General features: G+C 41.1%; 1 protein-coding gene across 1 annotated transcript in view; it reads left to right on the forward strand.

Moving 5' to 3' along the window:
- Positions 1 to 18,338, forward strand: part of RNF150 (ring finger protein 150) — a gene marked incomplete at its 5' end in the record, with an annotated part of 121,037 nt that overhangs the window by 61,471 nt on the left and 41,228 nt on the right. The window contains 3 exons of the mRNA XM_082758996.1: positions 5,257 to 5,507; positions 12,939 to 13,010; positions 13,422 to 13,504. Of these exons, the coding sequence (XP_082615122.1) occupies positions 5,257 to 5,507; positions 12,939 to 13,010; positions 13,422 to 13,504 (406 nt within the window). The remainder of the gene's footprint in view (positions 1 to 5,256; positions 5,508 to 12,938; positions 13,011 to 13,421; positions 13,505 to 18,338) is intronic.

Consider the following 18,338-nt stretch of genomic DNA (forward strand, 5'->3'; position numbering starts at 1 on the left):
TGGCAGGAAAGCAAGCCCATGGTTGGCAGCACATGAAGTCCTTGTGCAGAGAGCAAGCACTGCTGAGCTCGTGGGAAGCATGACAGCCGAAATGGCTCGAGCTGCATGGGGCTGCCAGAACCCTCAGACTCATGCTGAGCCCTGGGAGGGTGCTCCAGAGCTGGGCACTTCCAGGCTGTCACATTGTTCAGGTTTGCAGGTATAAAATCTGTAAAAGGAAATACTTCAGATATTTGGATTTTGATGTACGACGTAAGAGAAATCCATATTTACACATTGATAGGATATCTTGGAGAAGAGTTATGTCCCTCCCAAATTGGAATTCTATTCAAATAATTCAATTAATTACTTTTCTGACTGACTTCTGGCTGTTGCCAAGCATGAAGAATTGTATCTTCCAGGATGTGTCAGAAACATGCCACTTCTCAGAGCTTCAATCAAAACTTGACAAAGCATTAAAGAAGCAGCCATCCCCCAGCTGGGCCTGACTGCTAATTAGATGAGTAGAGGACTGGTTTTAGTATCACCCTGAAGCTCTCAGAGGGGAATCAAGAAATGTCATATGTTTCTCAGCAAAGCCTGTGGTAGCAAAGGTAGAAAATCTTACATTCATCTTCTGTTCATGAAATCTGTCCATTTCTTGAAATGTAAGTGCTACAGAAGCCACTGTTACAGAACTGAGGTCTTTCTTTTCCCTGTCACCACTGAATATATTGTTACACTTGAAAAAGTTTGCAACTTGGCATAAAAAGCATCCCAGCTGAACTGTATTTTGCAGCCAAGTGCTGTGGGGAGAAGGAAGGTTTGGAGAGGCTCTTCCAGGTATTTTTCTTAGCTGCACATCTTGCCATTGAAAACACAGACTTCATCGCTGCCTTGCTCCTCTGCTGTGCACCATCATGTGCAGGTGGCAGAGGATGGCTGGAGCTTGCTGCAGGCTCCCTCTCCCTCTCTCCTTGCTGTGTGGTTCCTCCTGTCATTGGCCCATGGCAAGCTGCTGCTCCTTGGCCTGCAGGCTGGGGTGAGGAAGAGTTCAGGATGAGCCTCGCAGGATGGTGTAGTGCCTGGGTGATTCAGTGTCATTGCCAGAGCAACTCTTGTTAAGTGAACAAAGCAGACGCAGCTTGGTAGGGCTGTTCTGCCATTGATGGATTAGTCACAGGGTTACCAGTTTGTCCCAGTGACAGGGAAATAAGCTGGGCCAGTACATGGCACTTCAGCACCGTCCTGCTGGAGCCAGCAGTGCCCAGGCCCATCAGGCCCCCAGGGGTATCGTGCCAACAGCGGTCCTGCCGAGTGCATGGGGTGCTGAGCACGGAACCTGAATAGCTGCACGTCTTCTCCAGCCAGAAACATTTGGTTAGGTGAATGTGCTTCAGCAAGTTGAGGTGAGTTAAAACATCCCAAATGCAGGCAAGTTCTATTTTATTTGTTTTGTTATTGGCATGTAAGGAGAGAGCATTGACATGTTTAATGTTTCTTAAGCCAGAGAGGAAGAAAATCCATTCACTACAGCCTGAATACCTCTGGTTTATGAGCCTTTGATTCATCCTGACAACTATTTGAAAATTAATTTCAACCTCTGCATTAATCTTGGCCAGAAAAAGAAAAGAAATGTGTTAGGTAACGAGTGCCACAAAGTGCAGTTACCATTGTGGATGTGTGCAATGAAAGGCACAGTTAGCATTTAACTCACAAGAGAATCTTTAGCACATATTACCAGATACTTGAAGTCCATTGAATAAATGTGTACATGGGCATAGAAATGTATCTCTAATATTATTTCTTCTCTTTCATGTGTATAGTTTTCTTCTATGTCAGAGCATCCCATGTGTCATTAGATACTGAAAACAAGGTACTACGGACATTTTGTTATGTGAGGGAAGAAAGGGAAGTAAATTACTTTTTTTTCTTCACAATATTGGTCATATTTGAGATTAAAAAATTAGATTAATGGCTTGATTGATTGAATAGCACTCTCTGTAATGCCTTGGAGAAATTATCATAAACTCACTAAAGGGCTAAAAATAAAAACACCATCCAGATTATTATTTGTTGCTGATTTGGTTATTTTTTCCAAGAATGCTTCATTACAAATGGTAATGTTTTGCAAGAAAATAACCAGATAGCCTGCAATTTGAATATATTAAGTATTTGAATAAATAACAGCAGCTGCTTGCCTCTTGCAATAGCTGTCTTCTGACTTTGCATTTCTTGTTTAGCATATACACTTGGCCATGTCTTTTCTTAGTATCTTGCATTTTGTAATATCTTGTAAAAGGCCCTAGGCCAAAGGTGTCAATAGATCATCCTAACCGTGAGAGAGAGAGAGAGAAGGTAGGCATGTGGTTGCACTCCTGTTCGACCCCAGTGATGTTTCCATCATGAGTTGAAGACAGAAAGCTGCTCTATAGCTTTATCAGAAAGCGCAGGTGATGAAGAACAGGAATGAGGTTAAATTTATCCAGGAGATCATAATTTTTTTCTCCCTCTTTTTCATTACTTTAATATTAAAGAAAGAAGATGAGACGCTGTGGGATCCTTGTTTTATTATTACAAAAAAGATTAATTCCATAATCAGTTGAATCAGTTGAATGTAATTCTTCATTTGTAGCATGTCATATCTGGCCTTTGTCCATTATATCTGGTTGTCCAGAAATATACCGAGCTATATTCAGCTGTATTAGACATAATTAAAGATACTAAAAGCATGTTTTTAAAGACATTTTAGATTGAAGGTAAGTAAGCAGTTAAGATAGGACCTGTATTTTCTAGTGGAAATATTTTTGTCTGTCTCTCCCATTTGTATGGGCTTTCAGGTAACATCTTTCATACGGTGTCCCAGCTCGTACTGCAAATACTGTTAGGTGGCCATACTGGACAAGTGAGTGATTAGAGTGGTGGCTTTTGAGAGGAGAGATGGAATTCATTTCAGTATTTCTGGTTGTGGGATTTTTCACTGGGGGTTCTTTGTGGTTGTGTGTGAGGTGGTTGCTTTGCTTTTCTCATTGAGTGATTTGAAATTGTTATTTTTCTTTAAGAAGGGAAAGAGAACAAAATAAGGCATTTGAACAGTTGTGAAAAACATAAGCACTGCTCCAGACAATTTATCTTATTGACTCTAGTAAATTGACTGGCATGGCACATCATCAGTGCCCTTCTCAGCCACTTTGAGACTTGGCAGATTCTCCCTAGGCTGTTAGGGTAATGTTTGCATTAGCCCTTGGTAATAATCAGAAGTGTTGCAAAGGCAGGTTTATTTTCCCTGCTGAAGGTGAACCCTTACTTAGACCCCCCCCCAAAAAAAAAAAAATATCTGAAAATGATAAAAGCTTTACAGCCAAGTATCTCCAGGAGGGTTAAATTTCCTATCACGGCTATCTAAAATTCTTTTGACGCAGCTAAACCAGTGATTCCACCCAGCTCATTGACTGGCCTATTCATAATCGGGGAAGTATTCCTCTCAGGAGACTTCCCATCGTAAATGTGGTGCAATTTGCACTTCTGCTCCAAGACTTGAGAAAGGAGGGTTTGGTTCCCAGCTTTGCGGCATATTTTGTGTGTGAGTAGCAACAGTCTGTCACAGCTATTTCAGTACTTCCAGGCAATCCAGGCACCCAGCAGAACTGGAGAGAAATTCCAGCACAGTTAGCATTTTCCACTGAATGCCACCCGCCTGTCCACTTCAATAAGTCTGAAATTCTTAGACTCCTCCTGCAAGCTCTTGGTACCTAAATGCCTTTGAAAAGCTGGTTTATACCTCCCGGGGGATTTGGTGGAGAAACATCTGAGCCAGACCACAGGACCTGGGGCACAGTGCTGCTCTGGGGGAGGCTGGGTTGGGTCTCAGCCTGGAGGAGGATGCTGTCAGAAATGCAGTCTCTGTTCGTGGCCAGGCAATCCTGTCCCACCTCAGTGAGTGTGGCAATGCAGGCAGATTTTTGTCCTCCTGCCACAGTCAAAATGCAGGTAGCACTGGGGTTTACGACATGCCAACTGATCTCCTGGGATTTCAGCTGATGAAACACTCACCTTAGCATCATCTCTCTGACTTGAAAGACCCCCAGTTTGTACCTTCTTTTCTAAATTCCAGTTCATGATTGTTGTGTATGCTATCATATCTGGCGTGTTTCTACATTAAAGTCTATTTTCTTTGTCCTTAGCTGCTTGGTACAATTGAGGATTTGACCACTGCAAAACATGGGTTAGCTGTAAAAATGGTATACGCTTTTTTTTTTTTTTTTTTTTTTTTGAAGTGAAAGAAAAATATCCCTAATATTAAACCATAAAGGAGTGAGCTTACATATAAAGCTAGAAGAGACATCTAATAAGCTGCCCCATCCCAGAGAATTTCAGACTGTATGTGTTGCTTACACAGGGCACATAAAAGAAAGGAAAATAGTTTCAATAGCATGTAATGCAAATAAAATGAAAACAGCATTGTACACAAAGCAAAACTGACGCAGAGTCAAGGCTTGATAGATCACTGAAGGGCCTGGCTTCTCAGCCTGTGGCTTCAGAAGGGGTAACAGGATGGTAGGAAGTCCCTGCCCCATCCTATTGATGGGCACTCCTTTGCCACTTCAGCTGTATGGGGCTGATAAGTATATGGCTGTTTGCCACCTCAGCTATGCCAGGGGCTGATTTGTGCTGCAGTAACATTTTTTTGTGTGTGTGAATCAAAATGAGGCTGTTGACTTTCAGTGTGGGCTCAGCTCTTGTCCCTGCAGCCTTCTCCCATCACTTGTCCTGGGTGAAAACAGCAATGCTTTGGTGCATTCAGCATGAAACCATGTGGGGATCTGTGACTGAAAGAGTTCTTGGACTGAGCAGGGGTTTGGAGGGGCTTCTCTGACTCTGTCAGAGCCGTGGCCATGCAAAATGGGCTATGATAAGTGCTTGGGGTGTTGGAGGGAAGGATGCTGGCTACAACACATCTCCCTTTCTGCAGTGGTTACAGCAATATTCTTCTATGTGAGCCTCAGCAGAACTGGGAACCTGTGTTTGTCAAACCGTGAAACATATTTTAATTAACTCACAGAGGTGAGTTTATAGAAACACACTGTGTAACTGGTTCCAGTTGAAAACTTCACCGGATTCATCCAACTTACCTTTGGATGAAAATCAGGAGGAGAAAATGGAACTTTTTGATACTGATTTGCTTTTTATTTTCCACTTGCCTCATCGTCTTACCATTTTATTTTATTATACTCACCTGTTCTAATTAAAGCTTCTTTTCTCTCTCCTATACGACAGGCCTAGATGATGTTGTAGCAATAATGATTCCTGAACCCAAAGGAAAAGAGATAGTGAGCCTCCTGGAGAGGAACATCACTGTGATGATGTACATAACCATCGGGACACGCAACTTGCAGAAGTACGTCAGCCGGACCTCCGTGGTGTTCGTCTCCATCTCCTTCATTGTGCTGATGATCATTTCGCTGGCATGGCTGGTCTTCTACTACATCCAGCGATTCCGCTACGCAAATGCCAGAGACAGAAATCAGGTAAGAAGGGCTGGAATGGCTCTTGTGGGATTCAGCTTTAAATAACTTTAAAGTAAAATTTGGGGAAAATAAATGTGTAGCTTAAAAAGAAAAAGAAAAAAAAGAAGAAGAAATAGTGAAAAGAAGGGAGGTTTAAAAATGCTTGTGTATGGGAAAAGCCAGGACTTCTATCAATACAGACGGGGCTGAGGAAAAAAGAAATTAATGACTATAAAGTGTATGTATTATGGGTTGTTGGTTGTTTTTTTTTTTTTGCTTGCACAAAACACACAGGAAACAGCCAGAAAGAGTCATGATGTTTATTACCAAAAAGATTCCTCTGGTACACACAGCCAAGTGACATAGAAATGTATATAAATTAACTAGCAATCCGTAAGATCAAAATTATGTGAAAAATATAGTGTGGTATGTGAATGTCTGTGTGGGAAACAAGGGCTCACAGTAAGCAGAGAGATTAAAAAGAACAGGAAGTGTTTTCATTTTCATGCTTCTTCAGAAGGGCCTTGAGCTTGAAAGGGAGTGTTCCTGTTCATTTGACAATTGTCCCTGAATGGGACAATTAATTAATGCTGTAGTGATAGCCACTAATATTAGTAAATCTTTGCTTTTGGTTTTGGCATCTTGTCCGTGTCCCTCCGCTCCACAGAAGAGACAGAAACTTAGAGAGCTGAAGAGAAGTCAGCAGCATTCTGTGGGAATGGGTGCTGGGTCCTGAGGCCCTCTCGATTTATAAAGCACCATGCATCTTTATGGTTGTTCAGCAGTGAATAATAATAGCAATGTTAATAACAAATTTAATCTTTTCTGGACTGGATCCAACTATCTTGGCATCAGCAGAACTGTGAAGCTGAGGCTTCTACATTTCATTCTAATGGTACAGTAGAAAATATTATCAGTGTATGAAATCTGAGGAGATAACCGTTTTACTGCAGGAAAAATAATGGGTTTTAATTCAGAGATGTTTCTGGACCCTTAATAAATTCCTGTTGGGGCAGGGGGAGGGCTGGCTTGCTTGCTCTGCAGAAAGAAGTAAAACAGAGTGTTAATCATCTTGTAGAGGAAAGTACTGCTGCACTTTAAAATATCCTGAACGTATAGGGATCCCTCGCTACCCCCATTGAAATTCAGGCGTCTTCTGAGATAGAGAGCAGCTGCTCTGTATTTACACACAGAAAGAATATATTTTACTTTTAAATGTACACCATGAAATTTTGGATAGTAAGAATGAGACTATCCCAGCTGGAATTTGAACATCACTGGCAGCAGAATCACTGTGACTGTAGCGGCTGTGATAATTTTTAGATGCTTTGGCTGCAAAAGCACATGTGTGCCTAATTTATGTACGTGAGTACCGTAAGCGTGCTTTCAATCAAGTAATTGTGCAGGCAGATTAGCAGAGTAAATAGACATACATAAACATGAAACCCAGCAAAATAAGAAGCTCCCTTCAGGTAATATGTGGTAGTTTGGAATGGACTGGTTTATGTGTTCAAGCAGACTTCCTATTCAGTCTTTTCTTTCCAAGGTTTGAATGAGATTAATTTGTGCACAACCAATTGTCCTGTGCAAAGATTTTAATAACTTTGTAATTAATACCAATTCTGTTCTGGAGAAGAATAAGAAAATAGGCCTCCTAGGCAATTATTTATTAGTCATTTTTTGCCAAAGCTGTATTAATGATACAGGGCAAACGAGAATTTCTTTATGTAGTTTATTCACATGATTTTGCCTGACATCTCCTCTAATTAGCTCTTACTTTTGTTAAGAAAAATGGTGTATGATACATTTGGATAAATCTCAACCATTTGTGCTAGTGAGCTTTTTAGTCCTCGCTATGGACTAGAGTAATGTAAGTAGCTGTCAGAAGAGCTCAACTTGCTCTTGCCCTTTCCATGAGGGTTCTCTCTGCTTGCTCTAAAGTTCTGCTTTTTTTTTCTTTGACACATTTTCTTGTAGCACAAGGATGGGAGGACAAAGTCCTTGGATATTCAGATAAATACAAGAGAAACATTTTTTATTGCTTTTTGGGGATATAGTTTAGAACATGGTTCTTTTGTCATTTTGCTCAAAAGCTTTTGCCATTCTAACTTTTATGTGTCTGAGTAAAGGTATTGAGCTTACTTGTTGGAAAGCCTTGCAGGTGTTTTAAGGACCTTCATTGCTGGCCAACTTTAGGAAAGATGCTTCCTTCTATTTATATTTGATAAACTCTGGATAAAGTTTATCTGATGGGTGAGGTTGAAATGTTTGTACAAACAGCTTCAGATGAAGAGGGACCCAGCTGGCCTATTTAGTGAAAGTAGTGCTATCGGTTGCTACCCCATGGCGCAGTAAAGTCTTACTGCGCTTACTGCCCATCTCTCTAACTGCAAAAAACTGATTTATTAGATTTCTGTTCTAAAAATAAAAAGGAGGTTAAATTCATTTTGACATCTGAATGATTTTAAATCCTGCAGTTTTAAAGCAAGGTCTTGTGAGGGTCAGTGTTGTCTGTGTCAAAGCAGATCCTCTGCTTACCTCTGTTTACCTCCATCATGCATGCCCTTCCCGAGGCTGTTTTATAGCCAGGCTGCTACCCAGAGCAGTTCAGGCTCCTGTGAATTCGTAGTCTTGGCACTATGCTGAGGGAATGGGACAGGGTGGCTGACTGCTAAATACAATCTGCAGAAAAAAGTCATTATCTGCAAGTAGGAGGGGTGTTGCAGCACGGCTGAGCAAGGTTTCTGATCATCTTTCATTGGTCATTCCAAGCCTCTCCCTAAGTCATCTTCCAAGCCTCTTCCAAGCTGACCCACTTTAATGATGTCTTGCTTTCCTGCAAAATATGGTGCATCCTTTGGTCAAGCCTCATAACCACATCTGCCTCCTTGTCTTTTCCTATATTGTCACCCTCCTTTCTAGGTCCACTTCCCATCTTATACACAGCTTAAGTTGCTGATCAGGCAGTAATTCCAGAAAGAGCTAACTTAATTGTCCATCTAGAAAGTGGTGGGTCCTGCTAACGAGACAGGCAGCTAGAAGGACTGAAGAATCTCCTGGATTCCTCCTGTGATTCCCCAGTGAAGTGAAACCTGGACATACACCTTGTACATCTTCACCCATCACTCTTTCACCACATGTGCAAAATCTAGGTTCATGCGCCAGAAGGGAGACTCAGCTCACTTCAGCTAGGTGCTTGGTTTAAGCGTATGGAGAACCAGGTCTGCAAGGCTTCCTACTACGTGCCCTGATCTGTTCATGTAGATGTTAACTTAGTGGGGAATTTCTGCAGTGGATTCCAAAACTGTTGTTCCAATATGGGCTTGTGCACCTGTAGCTAGTGTGTCAGCTACAGATACAGTCATGCTTCCTACAGTCATAGAAAATATGGTTACATTTCAATTTTGATTATATTTTTTTTGATTGATGTGTTCAATTTTTAGGAGTGTCTTTAGCACAGACAACTCTGTGGTTACATATGAAAGTGAAAGGTAGGTAGTAATATTCACACGGCTGAAAAAAACAACTTTTTCTCCTCTTTTCTCACCTAAGAAGATGGCCAGCAAGTAGGTGGCTGCCCTGATGTTATGCCCTTTTGATATTATGATGATGAATTTGTGAAAGGAAAGCATAGCCAACATGCTTCCTCAGCAACATGTTCCTGGAGTCCTCCTGAAAATGTGAGAGTATGTCCACAAAAGACTGTGGGACTTGTTTGCATCAAGCAACATCAGGTTACGGAGCTAATTGAATCACAGAATCACAGAATCACAGAATTTCTAGGTTGGAAGAGACCTCAAGATCATCGAGTCCAACCTCTGACCTAACGCTAGCAGTCCCCACTAAACCATATCCCTAAGCTCTACATCTAAACGTCTTTTGAAGACTTCCAGGGATGGTGACTCCACCACTTCCCTGGGCAGCCTGTTCCAGTGCCTCACAACCCTTTCAGTGAAGAAGTTCTTCCTAACATCTAACCTAAAACTCCCCTGGCTCAACTTAAGCCCATTCCCCCTCGTCCTGTCACCAGGCACGTGGGAGAACAGGCCAACCCCCACCTCGCTACAGCCTCCCTTGAGGTACCTGTAGAGAGCGAAGGTGCTTTGGAATTACATGACAGGGTAATTCAGCAAACTGTGACTTGTTGTCTCAGCCCTGTAACAGCCAGGACACAGACTTAAAAAAAAATAAAAAATAAAAAAATCTTTCTGTTGTCCGTGAACCACAAGATAGGAAGACAGCAAGAGGGAGATGTTTAAGGTCCAGACCTGTTGGCCGGATTTCTTCCATGTTGTTTCTTCCCATTAGCTTCTTGTTAAGTAGTTTCCTCTAAAAACATTTTGAAACCAGGTGGGCTTCATGCTTTTTGCAGGATGGCAAAAGCCAAAGCAGGAAGTTGTCCCACTAGGGCTTGTGGAAGGTCCTGTGCATCCTGGTTTAGGGTACCAATAACCTCTAGGGAAGGATCTGGTTTAGTATGTGACAGGCATTGTATGGAGGGTCAAGCAGTTCTCTGAGAAAGAAGACTGGTGGTCATGGCTTTGCGTGAGGGTATGGGCCATTGAAGAGAGAGATGAAATTTTTGAAGCGGGCTTGGGAAGATGCTTCCCATGATGAAGTCTGCTAACTTGATCTGCGGTACCGGTACAGGAAATGTGTCTGATACCTCATCCTGATGGTATAGCTCGTTCTTCTCGAGGCACAAGGTGATCTCCTTCCTCCAAGAGTAATAGTTTAGTAAGGCCATTAAGAGAGGAGCACTTGTAATTTCTCTTCCACAACACCTGCTGTCATTTCCTTCCTCAGGAACAGACAAGTGATGCTTTCCATGCTACTGTCCTTTCTTTTTAAATAGTAATGCCATCTCCACAAGACCACTGCATCTTATATGCTTAACTCCTTCCAGTCCAGTATTGAATGTTGCTGCCTTGGTAATGAGATTATGGGATTTATGATTATAAATCTCTAAGCTTCACTTTAAACCCCTAAACTATTGTAATGCCTCTTATCTTCTAGGGACAATGATTGGTTAGTGATAGCATGCCTTTCATTCAGATAGAAGAATCCTTGAAAGTATGACTTTACTCCAAGATATTCCTGTTTTTTCAAAAATTAAATAATTCTCATTTGCATTTAAGTCATGAACTTGTCTATTTAAGCTAGACAAGAGAAAACAAACATGAAAACAAGCAGATCAAAGATGTACATGAGTCTTTAATCTTGTCCTATGCCCTTGAAGAATGTGCAAAAAAAAAAGAGCTGAGACATTTCATTAGTTTAAGTAATAATAATGATAAAAAGGAATCACAAGCAATTCCTGAAGGAGGACGCAATGGCTCTTGTCTCACTGCATGTTATCAGTCTTTCTTTGATTTACATTAAAGAAACAAATAGCTGGCAAGAAATGTTTCCAGCTCTTGTCTGATCTGTTTATTGAAGGGAGACTGTGAGCAAAAATGTACCACAGAAAAGATGTTGTGCAACTACAAAAAACTCCCCTACATGTAATAATTAGCTGTGCCGGAATGCTCGTATGTGAATCTCATATGATAGCCAAGATCATTTTCACCTCTTTAGCCAGCCCTGAAATTGCTCACTGCTGTCAGTATTGCACATGTTTTGTCAGTCTTCCATGTCTCCAATCTAATAAGCTTAGCCTCTAAATTAAATTTGGCGATTTTAATTGAACCCAAAGAACAACGTGGTAATTTATTAATCATATCTGGGTGATGATTAGCTCCCAATTTACAAACAGCATCCAGCTTCCTTCCAGTTTTGGCTCCGTGCTCTCCCCCCCTCCAGCTGGAAGCCCTTCCCGCTGACAGGCCCCTCTGAACTCTGGCACAGGCAATGTTCCCGGCCCAAAAAGTTGAACGTCTTCGGAGTCACCAGAGCTCCCGAATCTCCCTCCTAACTAACAGCACATGGCTGGAAACATGGACGGGGTGCAGGGGAGGTGAAAAGAAGAGTTTGTCATCGGTGGCACCTCGGGGTGCACTGTGTCATAAACGGTTATAAAACTGACAGGAAGGCGTCAGGGTAGGTGTTGCTGTGTGATCCTCTGTAAGATAAGAAGAAATGGGAGAGAGCCCAATGGGAGAGGTCACCAATATGGTCTGGGGACAGGAGCATGCAGTAAACGAGAAGAGGTGGAGGGAACTGGGCTTACTAAGCTGGGTGGAGAGGAGGCAGAGGGGCTCTGCCTGCGGCCCTTGGCAGCATGAGGCAGCGTCGGGCTCTTCTCAGCGGTGCACAGAGAAAGTATAACAGTCACAGACTGCAACAAGGGAAATCCCCTTTATATGATGATAATTAAAAAAGCTGTGAGAGCGGTGAAGCACTGGAACAAATTATCTCCAGACGTTGTGAAATCTCCCTTCCTGGAGATAGCCAGGACTTGACTGGACACAGCTCTGACTTTGAAGTTGACCCAGCCTTGAGCAGGGGGTGGAAGCACATAACCTCTGGGAGACCTTTACAGCTTGTGAGTCTGTCTCCAGCTCTCCTTGTTGCGTTAGCACAAGTGAGCAGTCAAGTCCTGAGAGTCTGTGTCTGCTCTGATACAGGCACAGGCTCCACAGCACGGGCTGCAGAGGTAGCTCCACAGGGTGGAGGACAGGGTGTTTTACATCAGGCTGTTGTTACCTGCTTTAGTCCTGAGTGGCAGTGACCCTGTCAGCACAGTAACAGTGTTTGGGAAATATGTGAGAACAATCGGAAATGTCACATGGTAAGCAATTCACAGGCTGCTGGAGGGGAAGATAGAGAGGAAAAGAAGTGAATGGTTATGTATGGATAGGATGTTACTGCAGGACTACGTAGTGCTTTATCTGTAAGAAACTGCAGATGTTTTAGCCTCCTTTTTTTCCTTGCATTACTCCTGTAAAGTAAGCAAGCTCTGTATTGCAGGAAAACAAAACAGCAGAGATGATTCATGTTTTTCGTGGTTAACAAGTTATCACCTCAGTTGCAGCACTTAAATTTTGCTGGTGATCATGAGCCAGACCTGGTATAAAGACCTCCTGAATCTTAAGTGTAGCGTTTGTTCTGCTTACCAGCCCAGGCCTTGTTTATTAATGCGTTTTTTACAAGTATAATTAAAAAAAAGGAGAAGCAAAAAGTAGGATTCCCAAGCAGCAGACTTGTTACATGAACTTATACTGACTTAAATAGTATAGGTGCCATAGTCATCACAATGGGCTCATGCAGTCTCCTCTGGAACTCCATTAGCATAGCTTTGCCTCATCAGCCCTGGGTTACCAACAAGCCTAGAATACCTACTGTGCGCTTACTCTGAGTAACAGCGTGACTGACCTCATCTGTTTACATTTATACAGCACTGTCCTGTTTCATGTGCAGTTGCTTCAAATTATTAAGAAATCTAGTGGAAAAAAAGCGATGAATTCTGCATGAAGAGATACTCTTTGCTTAAGAACCAATTTTCTATTACAGCGCCGGCTTGGAGATGCTGCAAAGAAAGCAATCAGCAAGCTGCAAGTCAGAACAATCAGGAAAGGTGATAAGGTAATTTTTCAAATTGCTCATTACCAAATGAATGTCTGCATGGAGTATTCCTTCAGACCACTGGGACAAAGAGGCAAAAGAGAAATGGCAATTGCTTATTAAGCTTGTGTGTGTCCTCCAGGTGGTGGAGCAATACTGGTAAGCAATTTATGGATGGAATGGAGTAGGGAGAGGAAGAGGTGAAATTATCTGAAGATGCAAAAAATCCTGAAAGTGCAAACATGCTACCTAAATCTGTGTGCTTTTCAGACTGGATGCGTGTTGAAAAGTCTGACTTGCTTTTCTTGAAATGTATGATTGATTTTGCAGCATGCATCAGTGACTGTTTTATTTTGTCACATAAGCTCTTGTATGAAGAGATTAGCTAACAAAATAAAAAAATGAAAATGATGAATGTTCTCTTTCCTATAGGAAACTGAGCCAGACTTTGATAACTGTGCTGTTTGTATTGAAGGCTACAAACCCAATGATGTTGTCAGAATTTTACCTTGCAGGTAAGTTAAAGGCTGAAGATGCTTTAAGCTCTGATAGAGTCTCTACTTCAAAAGATAGGCTCTGTTCTCAGAGTATCTCTCTGAGATTGTCTGAGAGCTTGGTGGAAAAAATTAAAGTTTATTGTTTTGATTTATTCCAGATCTATTCTATAAAGACATCTGAAATGCCTGTTTAATCTACTTGAATTTAAGGTAGCATTAGTGGTGGTGAAAACCTGAGTTTAGCATGATGGTCAGAATTTTTGTCTGATCTGGATATCTAACAAAGTTATCAGTAAGATTTTTAAACTGAAGAGTTTGATTCTTCTATTTTTCTCAACAGTTTAATATTAATCTAAAATAACGCCTTTAGAAGAACTTGCCACTGACTTCAAGGTGAGTCCTGGGCTGAGCGCCAGAGATAGAGTGGGCTAACTGCTCCCCATGGAAAGAAACTAGCAGTACATTTGCTGTCCTGTGTCGTGACCAGGTGTCAGGAGAGGGATGACTTCTATCAAAAAATATAAATAAATAAATAAAGTGGAGTAGAAACAATAAACCAAAAGGGAATGTGAAAAAGACCATGTTATCTATTGCTGCCATGAAAATATTCATAGGCATGTAGGACATAGAGGACATAGAGGTGACAAGAGCTTATTACAGTTGTTCTTTCTAATTTCTTCCCTTCACGTGACCATGCCCAGTGCTGCACGCACACTCACAGTGATGTCATGCAGGAGTGCAGCCTTTTGCCACCTATAACAGCTGTATTCACCTCTCTGTGTCATTTTATTGTCATCCATGGAGTGTTAGCTAACAAAATATTTCTCTAAATAAATCAATTTCTTAGGAAATTTCCTAGGAACAGTGGTTCTCCCAAGAGAGCAAGGGCAAGTGCTTTTTACCCTAGAAAGAGTGATCTCAAACGCAGTATATATAGAGCATAGATTTTTATGGAGTTTCTTCTATTGGATACATGTTCATTGGCTTGAGAAACTGAAATATTTGTTTCTTTTCCTGCTATGTTTTTCCCTCGTAGATATTTGAATGTTACAAGCTGTCCATTTCTGTTCATTCATATGACTCATTAATCTGTTTACCGCCATCACTAAATGGCAAACAAAAAGCAACAGATTAATCATAAATTTGACCTACTCTAAATCCCCCACAATGACAAATTGCATATGAACTCTTGTTTTTCTGCAAACACACACTTCATGAAGCAGAAATACAGACAAAAATGAGAAATTATCAGAAAATGTGAACCTTGCATTGGCATCAAGCCTGTTTTCATAGAAGCATAATAAAGTTTGGAAATTGTACATGATAGAGACAGGCAGTTTTCAGAGGCAGTTATACAACAGCAAAAAAAAGTCTACTCTCTAGCTTTCATTTGTGTCTCTCCTCATAATTCAGTGAGGCTCCAGTCAGATTTTGTCATGCACAGTGTTGAGTCAAGCAGAGTGAATAGGAAACACATAGTTAACAGGTGATGTTCAGTTCTTGGCTGACTTAAAAGGTCGCCTAGAAAATGACTCATGCTAAAAGGTTAGCAGCAGCAGATCTGTCTTGTAAAATACTCACAGTTTGAGCCTAAGCAGTTTTGAATTATAAAAACTAAAAGATCTTTCTCAAGCCACTACTTCACAGACTTCAACAGGCTTTCCTGTTGCCCAGATTGTGAGGGCAGTATCTTAAACATTAATTCACGTGGGGTTGGACTTCCGAAACTGATTTCTTTCTGCTGCTGTCAGACTTTTCTCATAAAAAACAAACAAACAAACAAAAGCACTTTCCGTGTCTGTTAAGTGAGTAGGAGAGTGTTATATCGTTATATCTTGATAAAGACCTACAGACACTGTAGGTTTCTTCCTCCAGCATCCTCAGTTAAACCGTTTGTAGTTTTTAGTAAGGGAACTGCATTAGTCAGCCCTCTGTAATGAGAGGCTGGCATTTCACTGAGCCTTACAGAAGCCAACACCATGACATGAGTGCTGGCTGACCTTAGTTTGTCGTCTATCCAGGAGCTGCTCAAGATGTAGAACTTTTTACCTGCATAGCCAAATGTGCTCCAAGATCTGCAAATGAAAGAGGATGCTTTATCCCACAGGCTGTGCTGGGAAAACCACTGCTAGCAGACACACTCAGCATGAAGCCCTGTACGTTTTCAGGTTTTTTGTTTGTTTGTTTGTTTTGTTGTTGTTTTTTAAGGCTGCTGAGTCCTGAGTCTAACTAAGAAACTGGTACCAGAATCCACCGGCCAGTATTTCAGCATATGAGCTCTGAAGTCATATAGACAGATGTTTACTAGCACTTAAGCTGTTTCCCCAAAGCTCCTCTTTTTGCAGTTGGCAGAGAGCTGGCACTGGGGTAGCCTGTTGTGAATATAGCCCATGCTGGAGGGCGGGGAGGAGAATTCTAGTTAACTTGTGCTTCTTCCATGCTTTCATCTTTGGAAGCCATCTCCCCCAGCTGACCATATTAATAAACTTCACTCTACAGAGTGTATTAAATAAACATATACTGACACTTGATGGTGAGGGAAGTGTTGGCTTGCAGCTGGTTTTATGTTTAATGGTAGCAAGCATCACTGAAGTTATCTATGAGGGCGCTGACACAACATCAAATGTAAACAAGTTCACTGTTCCCATAGTGACACATCTTGCTATAGCCCTACTTCCTTCCGCTTGTTCTCCATCTCCAGCTTCAAAATTCCTTCATCTTTTCTGCACGTTCTTTGGAGAAGTTCCTGATAGAGGCAGACCCTTTTTCTGTCTTTTCCTTAACTTCTCCTAACTTTACTAAACTTCCACAGAGAGGCAAGACAATTCTTTCAACGTCATCTCTACTGAGAACTTTGTTTCTTCATAACCTCTTTTTCAGATTGTTCCATTTCTGTCACCAACAAATGGTCATTCTGACTCTGTTTGAGCTTGCACAGCTCCTCTGAACCTCCACTGAACAACTGTGATTTCACAGAGTGCTCCACTCCTTCCCTCTCTTTTCATTGGCCTCCTGTGAAAGTCATTTCATCACAACACTTCTTCCCTTTTATTCCATTTTCCCACTTACCCTCATCATCGTATTCCTTTGTCCTTCCTTAATCTGCCTTAAAAACAAATAAATAGTAGCATATATACATCCTCTAAAGCCCAAACCTTCTTGTAAGGTACTACAGTACTGCTCAGCCTCGTACCAAAACTCTTTTCAGTCCTATGCTGCTGTCCCATCTCTAATCCAAGCAACAGATGCTTTTAGTCTGGGTCCCTGAGAATGTATTTTTCTTTCTGCTTTTGCCTCCTTTTGTCTAAGCTTGCATTTTTCTTCTGGAGAAAAAAAAAAAAAGTGTGACTGCTAGGTTTGTTTGCGTGCAGTTCAGAAAGTTGGAACTAGGACTGGAAGGTGGGAGGAGAGCAGTTCCCCTTACCCTGGAAAAAAAAAAAGCTTCTCATAATTGTTAGCAAGTCAAAAGTTTTACAAGAGTTTTACAAAGATAAAATTATTATTATTATTTTTGGGCTGAGCCCAAAATAAATATTTTTTTGTTGTATGTTTAAAATTGCAGCTTTAAAGAATATTGAAATGCATTTCAGACAAATGTAATCTCCCGTTAAAAAAAATATTGAGTGCTAATTAGATAACACCAAATGAAATGCTCTGGGATTTTGAGATTCTTTTCCTTACTTTGTGACTCTGAGCTTTACACAGCCCTGTGCAGTAACAGCCACAGAGCAGTGCAGGAGGGATCCCAAGAGGCCACCACCCCCATGGTGCGGGGGCATTGGCTGTGCACGTGTCATTCTTGGGAGTTATTTTTCCAACACACTCTGCAGCCTCTGAGGATGAAGACTTTGCAAATTCCCCTGATAATTTATTGCAGTGCTTTGCCACCCTGACAGCGGTGAAGCTTTTCCTATTGTGTAACCTGAATCTCACTTGCTGCAGTTTGAACACATCATCGTGTCTGTTATCCCTAGGAGAGGTGAAGAACAGTTTGTTTCCTTTCTGCTTATGGAAAACTTTGTCTTGTATGAGGATTGTTACAACATCTCTCTTCTTGCCTTCCTCTTTCTCAACTAATCAATTACAGTTCTTTTGAGAAACTTTTCAACCCATCCAAATCAACATAGTTTTGCAATGCATGTGGTTGCACACAACAGGAAAAAAAAAAAAAAAAAGCACATATTTTCTTCAGCTATGACTTTCATCAAAGCCATGTTCCAAGCTTGTGTCTGAAACATCTTTCTTGCTGTCTCCCTGCATGGATCATTACTTCTGAACTCATCTGTGGTGCTTCTACCCTCTCCTTCCTTTTAAAACTTGAATCAGTCAGAAATGTAGAGAGAGAAGGATTTTTTTTTCAGTTGATTTTTTTACATCTTTGTCTTAGTGTGTGACTGAAATATCGTTGTTGCACTCTCATCTTGTTTTGTGCTGACCCTTATTTTAGCTGAATTTAGATGGTAAGCTTATCAGAACATTGATCAGTCAAGGATTTGTTGAAAGCCATGTAGATAGTGTTATAACTAATAAAGAGTAAAATAAACCTTCAAATCCTAATCTGCAAAACCTGCAACGCTGCTTTTCCATACAAAATGCTTACATGTATGGAAATAGATAATATGAGCTCTCTAATTGTATAATGTGGTACAAAACTTTTAAAATTGAAATCTTTATCTGATTTTCAGTAGCATTCCATTTTTGTGTTGATTTTTGTCTAATAATCAACATCCTTTCATTGTACATATTAAATCTAAAATTAATAGAGCCATAATACACTGTGGCAGCGTAGTATTGGGAAGTGCCAAGTGATGTGATCTGTCATGTATTTAAATTACTCAGCAGTGGTAGGGTC

This window comes from Aythya marila, assembly GCF_965140915.1.
Source record: "Aythya marila genome assembly, chromosome: 4".
NCBI lineage: Eukaryota > Metazoa > Chordata > Aves > Anseriformes > Anatidae > Aythya > Aythya marila.